Source organism: Acanthochromis polyacanthus, chromosome 11 (assembly GCF_021347895.1).
Source record: "Acanthochromis polyacanthus isolate Apoly-LR-REF ecotype Palm Island chromosome 11, KAUST_Apoly_ChrSc, whole genome shotgun sequence".
Classification (NCBI taxonomy): Eukaryota; Metazoa; Chordata; class Actinopteri; family Pomacentridae; genus Acanthochromis; species Acanthochromis polyacanthus.
The window spans coordinates 5,426,630-5,439,360 of NC_067123.1; the positions used below are offsets into that span (position 1 = coordinate 5,426,630).

Genomic DNA, 12,731 nt, shown 5'->3' on the forward strand with positions numbered 1-12,731 from the left:
GCTTTGTAAGAGCAGTAATACTATAGTGTTTGGTAGTACTCTTACTATTTTAGTGTTTTGTGGTAGTTGTAGTGCTGTAGTGTTTTGCAGTACTTATAGTACTGCAATGATTTGTGGTACCACTGTGGATGCCGATACGCAGCCGGAGTTTCTGTTCAGCTCGGTGTCGCATCCTGAAGCTCTTGACAGCGTCCAGCAGGGCGAGCGACATCCGGGCGACTTCCCGCCCATGAAGCTTCCCATTCCTGACCGGCAGACCGGACACCACCATGTAGGCGTCGCCGATCGTCTCCACCTGAAGGTGGCAGCACACACAAACTGTCACCTGATGCACACCTGCCACAGGTGCACAGTTAGCCTGGCTAAGCTCAGAGACTGGCTGTAGGGGAAAAGTGCTAGTTTAGCTTAGCACAAAGACAGACTGCAGGGTGAAAGTGTTAGTCAAGCTTAGCAAAGAAAGTGGCCACAGGTGAAAAGTGGTAGCCTAGCTTAGCACAAAAAGCACAACATGAGTAGTTGACGAATCCTTTACCTTGTAAACATCAAAGTTGTCAATGATGGCATCGAAGCAGGTGTACAGATCGTTTAACAGGGTCACAACCTGCAGGTGATAAGCATAGCTCAGGTAAATATCTGATACTTCACTGAAACGATTTACTGTGTTCTAATGTGTTTAACTACCAGCATCTGTGTTCTACTGGGATGAACTGAGTTGCATCTTTCCCATTTGTATGTAGAAACCGAAGTTGATTTTGAAATCTTAGAAAATGTTTTGCAGTATGAACTCACACCACTAGATGGCAGCATAGTTACAGGTTACAACCTGCATGTGTTCTGATAAGAATCTAGAGTTTTCTCAGTTCTGCTGGGTTCTACTGACCTGCAGCGGTGTGCTTTCAGCAGACATTGCGGTGAAGCCGACGATGTCGCTGAAGTAGATAGTGACGGAGTCGAACGCTTCGGCCTGAACCGTCTCACCTCGTTTCAGCTGCTCCGCTACAGAACTGACACAAACAGAACCAAGACAGTACTGGAAACTGTACTGCTCTGTAGTACCTGAAGTAGTACTGCAGGGTTGTTACTGTGGCACCATCTGGTAGGGTGGTACATGTGGTACTGCAGTACTCACTGTGGTAGTATCTGGTACAGCAGAGCCTCAGCTTTGCGTTTCTCTTCATGATAAGCCTGAGTTCTTTCCTCCACCAGCTCCTCCAAGTTGTTGGCGTACTGCTCCATTCGAGACAGAAGGTTATCCAGGATGTTGGAACCATAACCTCTGATAACAGACAGACAGACGGACAGACAGGAGTGGTAAAAAGAGATACTCAGTGTTTTGCAGTAAAGTGTCCTTCAGAGGGTTCTGGTCATACAGGGGTCCCTCACCTGTAGCAGAATTGGCCCCTCACCTGTGCTGCTTCCTCAGCAGGATCTTGATGGTGTTGAAGTCTGGTCTGTCGCTCGGCTCTTCGCTCCAGCAGCGCTGCATCAGGATACCAAGCTCCTCACTGTGACTGTGGACACAAAGAGACGGACGAAGAGGAGGGACACCACCCTGAGTCACCGCCTGGACGATCTCTGAGGGGAGACAAAGAGGCAGACAGACAGACAGGAGGATGGAATTAATGACTTGAATGTGATCAACTAAGAAACTTCACTCTGCAGGATTTTATTCTCAGTCTTTCTGTAAAGTTAAAGATTCTGACTGAAGCTGTAAACTGATCCACAGTTCAGTTCTTTCTTTGTTTTGGTTCACATCTTCACTGTTTGTGCTCAGCCTAAAGTAATCAGATTATGTCAGTACATATAACAGTAGAGTATCGTCTTTGATGTCAGATGTCGATTTTACATATTTAAATTCAGGCTGCAGCTTTCATTCCTGACATTGTTTGGTTCCTTTAGTCCTTTGTATGTCCACCTTTATTTCTGCTGAAGGACTCAATCCTCAGTATGGAGGACACCAGAGTCCACTAGTTTCTGCTGCTGGAGGGGATGTGATGCTCTACCTTTCTTCGGAAAACACCACAAAGGGGTTTAGTCGCCACCTGAAGGAGACGTGAGCTACAATGTTATACCTGTTGGTTCTATTGTGGAGGTGGAACCAACAAACTTCTGGTTTGTTTCCTCAGACAGACGAGTGTCAGTAGATGGATCAGTGATGTTTTAATGTGCTGATGTCCAGCTGCCATGCAGGAATGTAAATAATCAACACAACAACAAGAAACAGATTTCAGTTCAGGTTAAAGTTCAGATCCAGATTCAAGTTCATTTTTAGGTTCAAGTTCAGATTCAGATTCAGATTCAGGTTCAGGTTCAGGTTCAGGTTCAGACTGAGGTTCACGTGTGACTGATCACTGACCTTTAGGACTGAGGGACTGGGAGTCCAAGTAGAAAACTCCTCTGAGCAGAGCCACCTCCTGCAGAATCACCCCGAAGCTGTAGACGTCCCCCCGCTGAGTCCCACAAAGGGGAGGACAGTCTGTCCTCAGCAGCTCTGGAGCTGTCCACAGCTTCCCTGATAACCAATAATCAATATATTGATTATAGACAGACCACTGGTGATTTTAATCCCGAAAACTGTGACAGAAAATAGTCACTAAAGACAAAACAACAACAATAATAATAATAATAGTGTGTGTGTGTGTGTGTGTGTGTGTGTGTGTGTGTGTGTGTGTGTGTGTGTGTGTGTGTGTGTGTGTGTGTGTGTGTGTGTGTGTGTGTGTGCGTGTGTGTGTGTGCGTACGTGCGTAGTAGGCGTGTGTGTCTTCAGGACAGCTGCTTGTCCTCAGACTCTGCAGTCCATAGTCGGTGATTTTGAGCACGAAGCGACTGTCCACCACACAGTTGGATGACTTCAGGTTGCCGTGGGAGACGATGACACTGTTGTGGATGAACGCCATCCCCTGGAGGAAAACAAACAATGAAGTAAACACACACAGGTCACAAATGATAAAAACAAAAACATGGAGACAGCCAGTTGACTCCCTGCTGCTGTCTGTTTGTTGGTTGGTTGGTTTGTTTGTTTTTGTTGGGGTGAAACTGACGCAGTGGATGTAAACAGAACAATAATAAAGTAGAAACAGAATAAAACAAACTGAAACTGAAATGACAGACATGGGAGGCCCTGCCCACATCCACATATTCTGACTGACAGGTTCTGTCCTCTATGGCTCCGCCCATCACACTGTGCCCTGCCCCCATTCTGACTGAAAGCTTGTTACCTTGACGATATCATTGATGAGAGAGTATCTAAACATCCAATCCAGTGTGATGCTGTCGCTTTCCATTAAGTCCTGGAAGACAAAGACAGACATTTTTATACTGTGAGGACATGTCTTCACTGTGAGGACATTTTTACACTGTGAGGACATTTTTACACTGTGAGGACATTTCTGCACTGTGAGGACATGTCTTCACTGTGAGGACATGTCTTCACTGTGAGAACATGACTTCACTGTGAGGACATTTCTACACAGTGAGGACATTTCTACACTGTGAAGACATGTTTTCACCAGGCGTAAACTAACCGTGACGTCACCCGTTGGTTTCAACGCCGAGAAAATGAAGCCCGGATTTTGCTACTTCCTGGTCGCCGTTTTGGATTTTTTGGAGCCAGTGACATAAAAAGCGTCATCAAACAGACTGGACCAGAGAGCAACTAGGGGCAGGATTGGCTGAGGACTCTCTTATCCCGCCCACGTTTTACCACAGAGGCTTCTGTTGCTGTCTATCAAGTATAGCCACGCCCCCTGGCTCCGCCAACTTTAACGATTTATTTAAAATTCAGTATTGATTTATTTTAAGATCGGCCACCTGATCTCTCATTTTGACCATGAAAATTAACGGGGAAAAAATCCTGAGCTGTAGAAAATCAGTCTATCAAATTTTATTTTCTCCAAAAATGAATTGGGGTCTATGGAGAAAAAGCTTCTTGGAGCCAACCCTAGCGGACGGCGTGATATTGCAAGTTTTTGACACTTCCGGGTTGGCTTCAATTCTGGAGCCAGATGCTACGTTCACTATATATACAGTCTATGGTTTTCACTGTGAGGACATTTCTACACTGTGAGGACATTTCTACACTGTGAGGACATGACTTCACTGTGAGGACATTTCTACACTGTGAGGACATGACTTCACTGTGAGGACATGACTTCACTGTGAGGACATTTCTACACTGTGAGGACATTTCTACACTGTGAGGACATGACTTCACTGTGAGGACATTTCTACACTGTGAGGACATTTCTACACTGTGAGGACATTTCTACACTGTGAGGACATGACTTCACTGTGAGGACATTTCTACACTGTGAAGACATGTTTTCACTGTGAGGACATTTATTCTCTCTGCTCTCGGCCTCATCTCCATGGAAACACCGTCCTCCTCTCAGGATAAACTAACTGTGAGCTGCAGTTTGTTAAACAGTATAAAGGTCTCCAGCCCACGTCCACCTACAGCTGCATCATGTCTCCTCATGTTGCTAAGTTACTGTGCTGGCAGGTTGCTAGGTTACCGTGATGGCAGGTTGCTAGGTGACAGTGCTGACAGATAACTATATCTGAGAGGTGGAGGACTGAAGCTGCAGCTGACAGTGAAACATACTGGTTTTACTGGTATACTGGTGTGTGCAGATGTGTTTATATGGCTGCTAGAGGGCTGACACGGGTATTGATTATTGATATAGTGGTATTGATTATTGATAGAGCAGTGTTATTTACTGACAGAGAGTACTGATCACTGATAGAAAGTATAGATCACTGATAGAGCAGTACTGACCACTGATGGAGGGTAATGATTACTGACAGAAGTTATTGATCACTGCGAGAGCAGTACTGATCACTGATAGAGGGTATACTTTGCAGATGGTGCAGGGCTGGGTGTACCTGAAGGCTGCCTCTTGGACAGTATTCGGTGATGACACACATGTTGGGTGGGTCCAAACAGGCGCCGATGAAGCGGGTCAGGTGTTCATTCTGAACATCTCGCATCTGCAGAAACACAAAAGCTGTTTATTCAAATCTAACAAAACCACAGACAACCAAAAACTTGATTCAGCAGGCAGCCAGGGGGACGGGTCAGTGGGTAGATAAGTAGGTAGGTTAGTGGGTTGGTCTGCAGATTAAGTGAGTAAGTTGGCTGGTCAGTGGATTGGTCAGCAGGTAGTTTGTTCTGTAAGACTCTCAGGAAGAGTTCTCTGATGATGTTCTTACATGCTTCAGTTCAAATAGAACCTTCCGGGTCAATTCGATGCGCTTCTTGTTGATGTACTTGATGGCTGCCAGGTTTCCCTGCATGAGACAAACCAGCATCAAGACTCAGCGTTATCATCAAACAGCACCATGTGTTCAGACTGTCGGTGTCAGCTGTCACACCTTGTAGTATCCAGTTTTGGTGTAGATCTGGAAGTTTCCCTCCATGGTCATCAGGGAGCCGTAGTTGGATCCTTTCTGCAGAGCAATTCATCAGTCAGTAAACTATAAGGTTCCTCACAGATCCATGCAGTCGGAGGAATTATTCATCTGTTACGCAGCAGGTTGGATTCTATCAGAGAATCATCCAGAAGAATCCAGACAGTCCAGAATCAAATGACTGCATTGAGCCAAACCGGCTGATAAAAACAGATAGGAAGCGCACTTCGCAATAATGATCTGATTTTATGTTCTTATATTTAACTCTAAAGATCTTGTAGTTTAACACCACAGTACTGTGATCAACAGGTTCCAGTGAAGGAGACACTAAACCATTAAATGTGGATAAATTCACTGTTCATCTGCAGGGAAACACTGGACATTAATCCTCTGAACTCCAGCCTGTTTCTGCATGTTTTCTCCTCCTGTCTCATTTTCTCACTGTGGTTCATTTTTCACTGAAATCTAAAGTCCTGCAGCTCTATGGAAGCAGAACAACATGAAGAAGGAGAGAGAACTCATAAATGGTATCTGTCAGTAGGACTCAGAATGATGGAAATCAGGAAAACTGAAACATTTTATTGACTATTTATTTTACAAAAGTAAAAAATCCAGGAATCATCATGTCCAACATGTGTCCACAGATGTTTAAACTCTGGAATTAAGGTTGTCTCCACATACTGTGGATACTAAACTGTCTCCATGTTTCCTCTCCAGACTTCTCTCTCTACTCTGCTAATCAGCTGTATAAATATGTTTCACTGTGCTGAATGTATCTTCCAACAACTTGCTCCGATCGGTTACAGCTCAGTCAGTCATGGAGAATCAGACCAGGAGGTAAAACGTTTCTGTTGTTTCATGATCTTATAAGTGCAAACTGTTTATTTTTTGGAGATTTAATGAAGGTAACATGACTGTTCAACCTGCTGGTGGGTTTTGGGGTACAGAGGTTCAAAGCAGGATTTATAAATAAACCGCATTAACGCCAGTGTGTGTTCAGAGTGTTATGAGCTGAGTGTTACCAGAGACATGGTGAGTCTGCTGCAGGCTCTCCTCAGGACTTTATCCAGGTTACTCATCTGGACGTCGTCCCAACAAACTCTCCACAACTGAGCCGCCAGCTCGCTCTCCAGCTTCAACTTCCTGTTCAATACACAGCAACACAAGTATATGTATGTGTGTGTGCATGCGTGCGTGCGTGCGTGCGTGCGTGCGTGTGTGTGTCAAACCTTCAATCTGTGGATGAACTCTGAGCTGAAATAAACTTGTTTTCTGCAGCTGATTCTATTAACCACATCCTGAGAGAGGGGTTTAAAAGGCTTATAGAAGGGTCTAAAGGGATTATACAGGGGTTTAAAGGGCTTATAGAGGGGTATAAAGGGCTTAAAGAGGGGTATAAAGGGCTTATAGAGGGGTATAAAGGGATTATAGAGGGATTTAAAGCATTTATAGAGAGGTTTAAAGGGATTATAGGGGGGTTTAAAGGACCTATAGAGGAGTATAAAGGGCTTATATAGGGTTTAAAGCGCTTATAGAGGGATTTAAAGAAATTATAGAGAGTTTAAAGGGCTTATAGAGGGGTCTAAAGAGATTATAGAGGGGTTTAAAGGGGTTACAGAGAGGTATAAAGTGCTTATAGAGGGGTATAAAGGGCTTATAGAGGGGTATAAAGGGCTTATAGAGGAGTATAAAGGGCTTATAGAGGGGTATAAAGAGCATATAGAGGGGTATAAAGAGCATATAGAGGGGCATATATGGCTTATAGAGGGTTATAAAGGGCTTATAGAGGGGTATAAAGAGCATATAGAGGGGCATATATGGCTTATAGAGGGGTATAAATTGCTTATAGAGGGGTATAAAGAGCATATAGAGGGGCGTATATGCTTATAGAGGGGTATAAAGGGCTTATAGAGGGGTAATAAGGGCTTATAGAGGGTAATAAGGGCTTATAGAGGGGTAATAAGAGCTTATAGAGGCGTATAAAGGGCTTTTGGGGGTAGTAAGGGCTTAGAGAAGAGTATAAAGGGCTTTTAGGGGGGTAAAAAGAGTTTATAGAGCAGTATAGAGAGCATATAGGGGGGTAAATAAATATATAGTTCTAACTATTGAATGTCTTTTAAAGAGGTAAAAAGAGGCAGCAGATAATCTGAGGCTTCTATCTGTTCTCATGTCATCTTGTCGTCATGGAGACGGTTTCATGTCTCAAACACCCTAAAAGACCTTTTAAGTAAACTTCAGGTAAAACCACTTTAATGAACATTGGAAATGAAGATTTTTTCCACAGCTGAGTTTATTAAAAGCAGATTAAGTAATCTGGGTTTGGCTTATATTATCAATATATCAGCACTTTGATCAATGAACTTCAGACCAGAGTCTGTTAAACTGAAGTGTTCCAGCCAGGGTCTTCCAGCAGCTCAGTTCATCCTTGGAGGAAGCTGTTGACTTCACTGTTCACTCAGAGTGTTGATGTATTGAGAGATGCATGGCTCAATAATCCCAAAGTTCCTGCACATTAACTGTAAACAGCAGAACAGAAAACTACACAAAGCAAAACATTTATTAATCATAAAAGGAAAGAAGACGACGGCTTTGTTTATCTGTTTTTATCTACGTCCGTCCTTCATCCTGGGCCTCGCTGTGATCTCTCTATCATCAACCAGACAGAAGGCGACGAAAACAGACGAGAACAGACAGATAAAAATGAAACACATAAATAAAAATGAAACAGACAGACAGAGGGGTAGTGAGAGTTAAAATTACTAAAAAAAAAATGTGTGTGTGCTCCTGTAGTCTACATTTGTGTGGACCAATTATGGTCCTAAATATTCTCAGTTTGGGACAAAGTCTCAGTGAGGCTCACAAGTATAGAAGCCCAGGCATGACTCTGTGTGTGTGTGTGTGTGTGTGTGTGTGTGTGTGTGTGTGTGTGTGTGTGTGTGTGTGTGTGTGTGCGCGCGCGCGTGTGTGTGTGTGTGTGCGCGTGTGTGCGTTTCTCACCTGTAGATGAACACGGTGATGGTGATAATGATGACAAACACGAAGCAGATCACCATGGAAACCATCTGATGCATTGTAACTGTACCTGAGATGGAGAAGAATGTCCCCATGAGGACAGAGAGAAAGAAATGTCTACACTCTTTGTTGTACATGTTTAGTGTCTTTGTGAGGACCATTCACAGTTGTTGTGAAAGTGAGGTCCTCACAGTGACTAAATGTGTGTCTGTGGTTGTGCGTACGTGCGTGGCAGGCTGGGTTCTCGTTCTTGAAGCCACATTCTGGGATGTCAGTGGGTGGAGAACCTCCAGGCCACTGGAAGCTCAGACCTTCCTGCATCAGCAGCTGCTTCATGCTGCTGTTATAGACACACACCACCTGAACACACACACACACACACACACACACACACACACACACACACACACACACACACACACACACACACACACACACACACACACACACACACACACACACACACACACACACACACTCTTGAGGAAACACGGATCCACATTTTTGACCATTGTCTGACATTTTAGACCAAACATCTGATCGATTCATCCAGAAAACAACTGCTAGCTGCAGCTCTGCAGCTCTTAAAGCTTAAAAGTTTTTACTTCGTCTCTCTGATGACATCATGAGTCAGGTGTTTTACCTGAAACTCTCCAGAGTCGACATCCGTCATGTCCCACACAGCGAAGTCTATCTGTCTGTCCCCGAACTCGTCCATCTCCACCATCCCCATCACACCTGCAGAGTTACACAAGATGTAAACATCTGGACACAAACATCTGGTTGCAAAAACACCTCAACACAAACCTCTGTTTAAAAACATCTGGATGCCAACCTCTGCTCTCTGTCTTTAGCTGTGTGACTGTCGGATAAAATGCTTTTTATGAATAAACCTTTTGTTGTTTTTGTTGACTAAAGAAAATGAAAAACAGTTTTCTGAGCTGATTTGAAGGCTCTTTAGTCTTTTGTGACCTGTTTCTGTTGGATATTTAGTTTTTGTGGATTCACACATCTGTCCTCTGCATAGATTAATTTCATCTGCATTTATTATCATCTCAGGACTAAAAATTCCGTCAACTGTTGTCTCAGTAGAGACACAACCAACAAAAAGGAGGTTAAATCCAAGTGAATTCAAAAATTTTCAAATCAATAATAATTAAAATAACTGACAGATTCAATCAGCAGCAACTTGTTTACAAAAACAAATTCCCTTTAAGAAAAATGTTAGTTTTGTTCTTTTCTTCACTTTGAAATCACTAAATTAGAACACAGTCTCATTTTTATGTCTCTAAACACGCATAAACACAGATGTGTGTATTTATTTAAATATGTATGAAGGTGAATCTATAAAACTCAGATATTTATTTTTTGTCTCACTTAACCATATGAAGCTGCTGCAGGATGAAACTCTGCATCACTGAAGCTTCAGGACATCAATTTATGGAACCAATCAACGAACCTGCAGCTGGTTTCCTGCTGATGATCATCAGAGTTTCTGTCACAGAAAACTAAACAAGCTTGTTACTGAAACAACATCAGAACCCCCGTGTTCTGAAAGAACAATAAGCTGACTGACCAACAGAAAGTGTACTCAGCTGTTTGGATCATTAATGAACTGTTAAAGCTGTTTGTGAGTCAGACCAGCAGATTTTATTTTATTATTAAACTGATAGAGGAAACATTTTACATTCTGATGCTCCACCAGTGGGCAGTGTCGCTCAGTCAGACAGATTTAACCTCTGATTCCCGAAAAAAATAAGTTCAACTCTGGGTTCTGATATCTCTACTCTAACCTTCAAAAGTCTTCTGGAGTTATCCATTAATTCTGAAAGAAGAGATCATCTGTGAACACCCACACGATTACTCAGCTTTGAACTGGTTCAAGGCTGAACGTTTACTGAGCGTTTATTGAGCGTTAACTGGGAATCGGATCCAAATCAACTGAAAATATGTTGAAGAGATAAAACAACAGCAAAGACACAAAAATTCTCAGAAGGAACACCAAGAGACACAGAAGAGGCACAAATGGACAAATAAAAAGAGACACAACATAACCACAAACAGATGACATTTCTACTAGGGCTGGGACTTTAAGGCGCTACTTACGATTAATTAATGACAGAAAAAAATGTGGAAAAATAATGTACATAATCACACCTTTCTCAGTTCCTTAATTTCTGGTACACTGGTCACGCTGATGCACACTCCAGCCCAGTAGGTGGCGGTAAAGAACCTAAAGTCTGCTTGCAGCCATGATGAAGATCCACAGGACTCACTGACTGAATCAGTGCACAAGTTTTGCTTTAAATCACATGACAGGCCTTCAGACCTTCAGTCTGGTAGATGCGTCGGACCAACATGGCAGCTTCGTAGCAAACTCTCTTTTATTCCGAAAACTGTTCAACAAAAAGTATTTCTAAAGGCATTTGAGGCGAGAAATAAGCTGCTGAATCTGTCCTCTGTCCACGAAACTTTCGAGATGCATCAGACCTCTGCTCGCTGTGCTGCATTTGCATAAATGAAACTAATTTATGCAAATGAGCCCCGGAGCGACACACCATATGTTTAGCTATGACAGCTCTGGTACCGGCGAACGGTGCAGCAAGCCCATAATAGACCACTTTTCCACTTTTCAGGGCATTGAAAATGCCTGAGTTTACACAAAGTCTTAAAATGTTGAATATAATCGCTATAATTGGACTTTGAGTTTGCAGGAATCTGTGAATGTAGTAGACAGATGAAAAATGCAGATAAATCTCAATGAACCATAAATTTTTTTGCTGTTTAAGTTCACGTATATGTCTGTTTATCGATTCAGTCGTCAACCAAAATTCATCTGGAATGATAAACCTTGCTTATTATGTCAAATATTGATATATATTCACATAAATGTTATTATAGCGATTAATTAATTACAAATCCTCTAATTAATTAGATACATTTATTACACTTGTCCCACGAGTAATTTCTACACAAGCAGATAAAACCACCCAGTAGACACACAGAAGGACAACGAGATGCAAAATGTCTGCAAAGAAACACAAACGTAGCCCAGAAAGACCAAAACAGCTGACTCCAAACTACCTGTATTTTGTTTATCTTTAAAATCAGTAACATTATGAGGACTAATTACTGCAATTTAGCAGAAATTTTGTTTTTGACTGACTGACAGCTGTAACCGTAAGGCAACACTGTCTGCAGGTAAACAGAGTGTTCGTGGTCAGCAGAGTGGGACTGACGTTAGCAGTGTGTTGGTCATTCGGTCGACATAAACAGTCTTGAACTAAAGTTTACATGAACTTGTAATGACCACACATAACCGTATATGTGGACGTCCAAAGACACAGAAGGAGGAAACTGTAGAACACCGGCAACACTGTAGAACACCTGTAACTTTGCAGAACACCTGCCTCCACTCAGAACTGTACAACACTAGAACCTTCACAGAACAGTCTGACAAAAGTATCAGGTTCTCATGGAGGACGGGAGAACAAACTGTCTTTTTGGACGAAGTCTCAACAATGACGTCTGCGGAAAACAGACCAACATCTGCTGTTTGATTCCCACCACCCACTGGAACATCAGCTGGCTTCATTAGAACCTTACAGAACCGGGCTGAGAACGTCCAACGCAAAGGGAAAAGGAAATGAACTCACACATTAGTAAAGCAGTGAAAACCTGTGGCTCTCTCAACTGGACCTTCGTGAAGTCAAAAATAGCATCTAAAAAAAACAACAGTATAGCATATAGACAAGAAGAACAAGAGGAACCTTCATATAGGAGACAATAAACTACATGATATATGCAAGGACTATGTAAAAGCTGACAATCTGAAGAATCTGTTTTTGCAGTTTCTGGATGATAAATTTGGATATCTGATGACTTTTTTAAGGATGACATGATTTTTAAGGATATTTTTAAGGATACATTTTTAAGGATAACATGATATTGAATTTCTCTTCGGAGATGAATAAAGTTAATCTATTCTATTCTATTCTATTCTATTCAAACATGCCAGGAGGTTTCAGGGTTTGAATATTTTTCTTCATTTTTCATCTCCATCCATCCCTCCATCCATCCATCTATCTATTTATCTATCCATCCATCCATGCATCCATCCATCCATCCCTCTGACGCACATGCTCAGTGATTGATGGCTGCTGACTGTCTCAGTGTGTTGTTGGTTAAAAGCAGCTCAATTTAATAAAGAGAAGACAGAGCAGCCTGTTTATCTGCACCATCAACACATGCACACGTGTACACACACACACACACACACACACACACACACACACACACACACACACACA

The 12,731-nt window shown here is 42.5% G+C and overlaps 1 protein-coding gene across 3 annotated transcripts in view; it reads right to left on the reverse strand.

The window, feature by feature from the left end:
- The window catches only part of npr1a (natriuretic peptide receptor 1a), a 29,936-nt gene that overhangs the window by 1,021 nt on the left and 16,184 nt on the right, over nt 1-12,731 (reverse strand). For 2 of the 3 annotated variants that reach the window (XM_022205725.2, XM_022205726.2), the window contains exons 6-20: nt 9,065-9,159; nt 8,646-8,781; nt 8,407-8,491; nt 6,432-6,552; nt 5,374-5,448; nt 5,212-5,289; nt 4,885-4,989; nt 3,219-3,290; nt 2,741-2,900; nt 2,357-2,512; nt 1,407-1,575; nt 1,130-1,276; nt 881-1,004; nt 533-601; nt 121-295 (exon numbers count right to left, since the gene is read on the reverse strand). In XM_022205725.2, the coding sequence (XP_022061417.1) occupies nt 121-295; nt 533-601; nt 881-1,004; nt 1,130-1,276; nt 1,407-1,575; nt 2,357-2,512; nt 2,741-2,900; nt 3,219-3,290; nt 4,885-4,989; nt 5,212-5,289; nt 5,374-5,448; nt 6,432-6,552; nt 8,407-8,491; nt 8,646-8,781; nt 9,065-9,159 (1,767 nt within the window). Of the gene's footprint in view, nt 1-45; nt 296-532; nt 602-880; nt 1,005-1,129; nt 1,277-1,406; nt 1,576-2,356; nt 2,513-2,740; nt 2,901-3,218; nt 3,291-4,884; nt 4,990-5,211; nt 5,290-5,373; nt 5,449-6,431; nt 6,553-8,406; nt 8,492-8,645; nt 8,782-9,064; nt 9,160-12,731 lie in introns of all 3 variants that reach the window. The other variant, XM_051955699.1, reaches the window with a different exon arrangement.